Source organism: Mesitornis unicolor, unplaced genomic scaffold (assembly GCF_000695765.1).
Source record: "Mesitornis unicolor isolate BGI_N332 unplaced genomic scaffold, ASM69576v1 scaffold47231, whole genome shotgun sequence".
Taxonomy (NCBI): Eukaryota; Metazoa; Chordata; class Aves; order Mesitornithiformes; family Mesitornithidae; genus Mesitornis; species Mesitornis unicolor.
The window spans coordinates 3034-5420 of NW_010166714.1; the positions used below are offsets into that span (position 1 = coordinate 3034).

Sequence of the window (2387 nt, forward strand, 5' to 3'; positions counted from 1 at the left end):
GTGAGATCCACTGAAAATGGATGAGAAGAATTAGTAAGAGTAGGTCAGACATACCTTAAGAAAAGGCAGCATATTGCTGTTGCCATTCAAGCATGCATATGACTTCACATAACTTTTCAGGAAAGGAGAATTGATTCATCCCTTGCTTTGACGCAAAATAAAGTAATAAAGACAGACAGACATTCTTCTTTCTCCTTCATTTTTCCTGTGCTACCTCTGAGATAACTATACCTCCTACAGTATGTCATTTTATTAGTTATTGTACTGCTGTTAAACATATCTTCTCCACTTAGATTGTACCCTCATGCCACTATAAAAACTGGCTTTTCTTTTCACTGGAGAATAAGTTAGTTTTGAAACCAGTGTTTGAAGGAGAAAAGAAAAAAAATAGTGTTAAACTTTATCCAAAGGGCTTCTTTTAGAAATACCAAAGCATTAAATGCAACCTTGAAGGTAGAAGAATCCATTTTTTAAGTACTCAGGATTCTAGTATAGCTAAGATTTGTTCCAGAAGTTCAGGTTATGACCTTACAAAATACTCCTCTGATCAAGGCATACCTCTACCTACCGCTTCCTCCACATTCACATGTGTTTGCACGTGCTGAAGACTCTCTCCTCCTCTCCCTGTTGCAACTTCCAGCAAAGAAGCTATTATGGTACAGAATACTTATCAAACAAGAACTGGGGGAAAACTGAACTAATATGGTAATGTTAAAGAAAGAAAAAAAATTCAGCAGTGATCAATTAGCTTGATTTACATGCAAACATATTTTTAAAAATAAGTTTTCTTCCAGTGCAACTGCAGAGTGATACAAAGCCAAGGAAACACAATGCTGCCAGTGTCTGCCAGTTTATGAGAAGATTGATGTTTCAAAAATGTGGAGTTCATGTAAAGGCTGAGGCCTCATGAGGATTCCATTACTGACACAAGCCATCAGCCCTAAGACACTTAGCACAACACAGCACCAAAACAAATAGAGCATGACAAAATGCAGATGGTCTTCCAGCTTCTTTAGACAGCCTTCCTGAAAAATCTGCTCTAGATGTCCCAAGTCACCCTTGCAGTGAGAATACTTCTTACAGCAGCTTTCAGGTACACCAGCGCTTTCAGCTGGAAGATGCCAAGAAGCAGTTGTTGTCTTTAGCCAGTCCATGTAGTTTTGAATTCCACAACACCACAGCTTCCTCTGTACCTCATCCACAGCCTTGCTGCCAGATTCCTGGGAGCATGTCCCATTGTACTGATTGACAAGCTGATCCATAATGTTTTTCAGCTCAGAAGCTATCCAAATAGACTAAAGCTGTGCCAGAACCACCAAAGATATTTCTAAGCAAAGAAGGATCAGCAATAAGTACATGAGAGTCCCTCGTTGATAGTGGGAGCTCTTAGCAGAAATAGAGATAGCCAAAACTCCAATAGATAGCACAATAAGTGCAGCTGCAGCAACCATCCAGTCAAGGAGAGACAGGAAAGACCCCTGAAATAAGTAACTGTAGTTCTTGTTCATCAGGATCACCAAAACTCCACCAAAGGCCAGAGCTACAGCAGTGCAGCAGATAATGAAGCCTAGAAGCCCCAGCAGAGATTGAGCAAAGCACCTATGACAGAAGTCCTCATAACGCCATAAAACCAACACAAGCACAGCTCTAACTCTCCTCATTTTGCTTGCTCCTAGCAGCCCAAGCCCTCATTACCACCATTTAAGAGGCCTCTGCCCCACTTATCCAGTTGCAGCAGATGACACCTCCACCCAAAAAAAACTTGCAAGGGAGCAACACTGATGAGATTCCTTCAGCACAAAGATTAGGTCCTGCATCAGCTGTCTACATGCTGCTGCTTGTTCAGAGCAGCCTGCAGATACCAGAAGGGTGCGTGCCAAACTTGCTGTTGAGAGGGCATTTACTCTGCTGTCATTGGAGACATTTGCATTTGAAGGGGGAGGACAGCTGGCAACAGGCTGCACTCCTTCATGTATTAAAGAGTTAAATGCAGAGAAGTAGTTGCGGTGGTAGCCAGCAAAGCTAGTTCAAATCACTTAGGCTGTCTAGGTGACAGAGGTAACCCAACTATCAGTCCTACAGCACAAGCCAAGATGGCAACAAATGCACGAGTTAAAGTCATTAACGAAGTAATAATTCAAGCAGGGATATAATAATTCAATAATTCAAACAGGGATGTCAGTAGGCAACCCTCACCTAAATGCATTATCCTTCCCAGTGCGTTTACCACTCATTAGATTTTTAAGAGGGGCATGTTGATGTTAATAATAGTCTACCTTTCTTTTATTCAGCAAGATTTCTGTGTAGATAGAATCAGTTACTCAAGACACCTGGATGAGAAATCCTTATCATTTCATTCTTGTACCCCTCAGCTTGCATCACCAGTG

General features: G+C 41.5%; 1 protein-coding gene across 1 annotated transcript; it reads right to left on the reverse strand.

The window, feature by feature from the left end:
• Positions 1-851: 851 nt before the first annotated feature.
• On the reverse strand, positions 852-1661 carry LOC104534891 (tetraspanin-3-like). The gene is given in 1 exon segment (XM_010195051.1): positions 852-1661. A coding segment is annotated over 1 exon segment (810 nt).
• Positions 1662-2387: the final 726 nt, after the last annotated feature.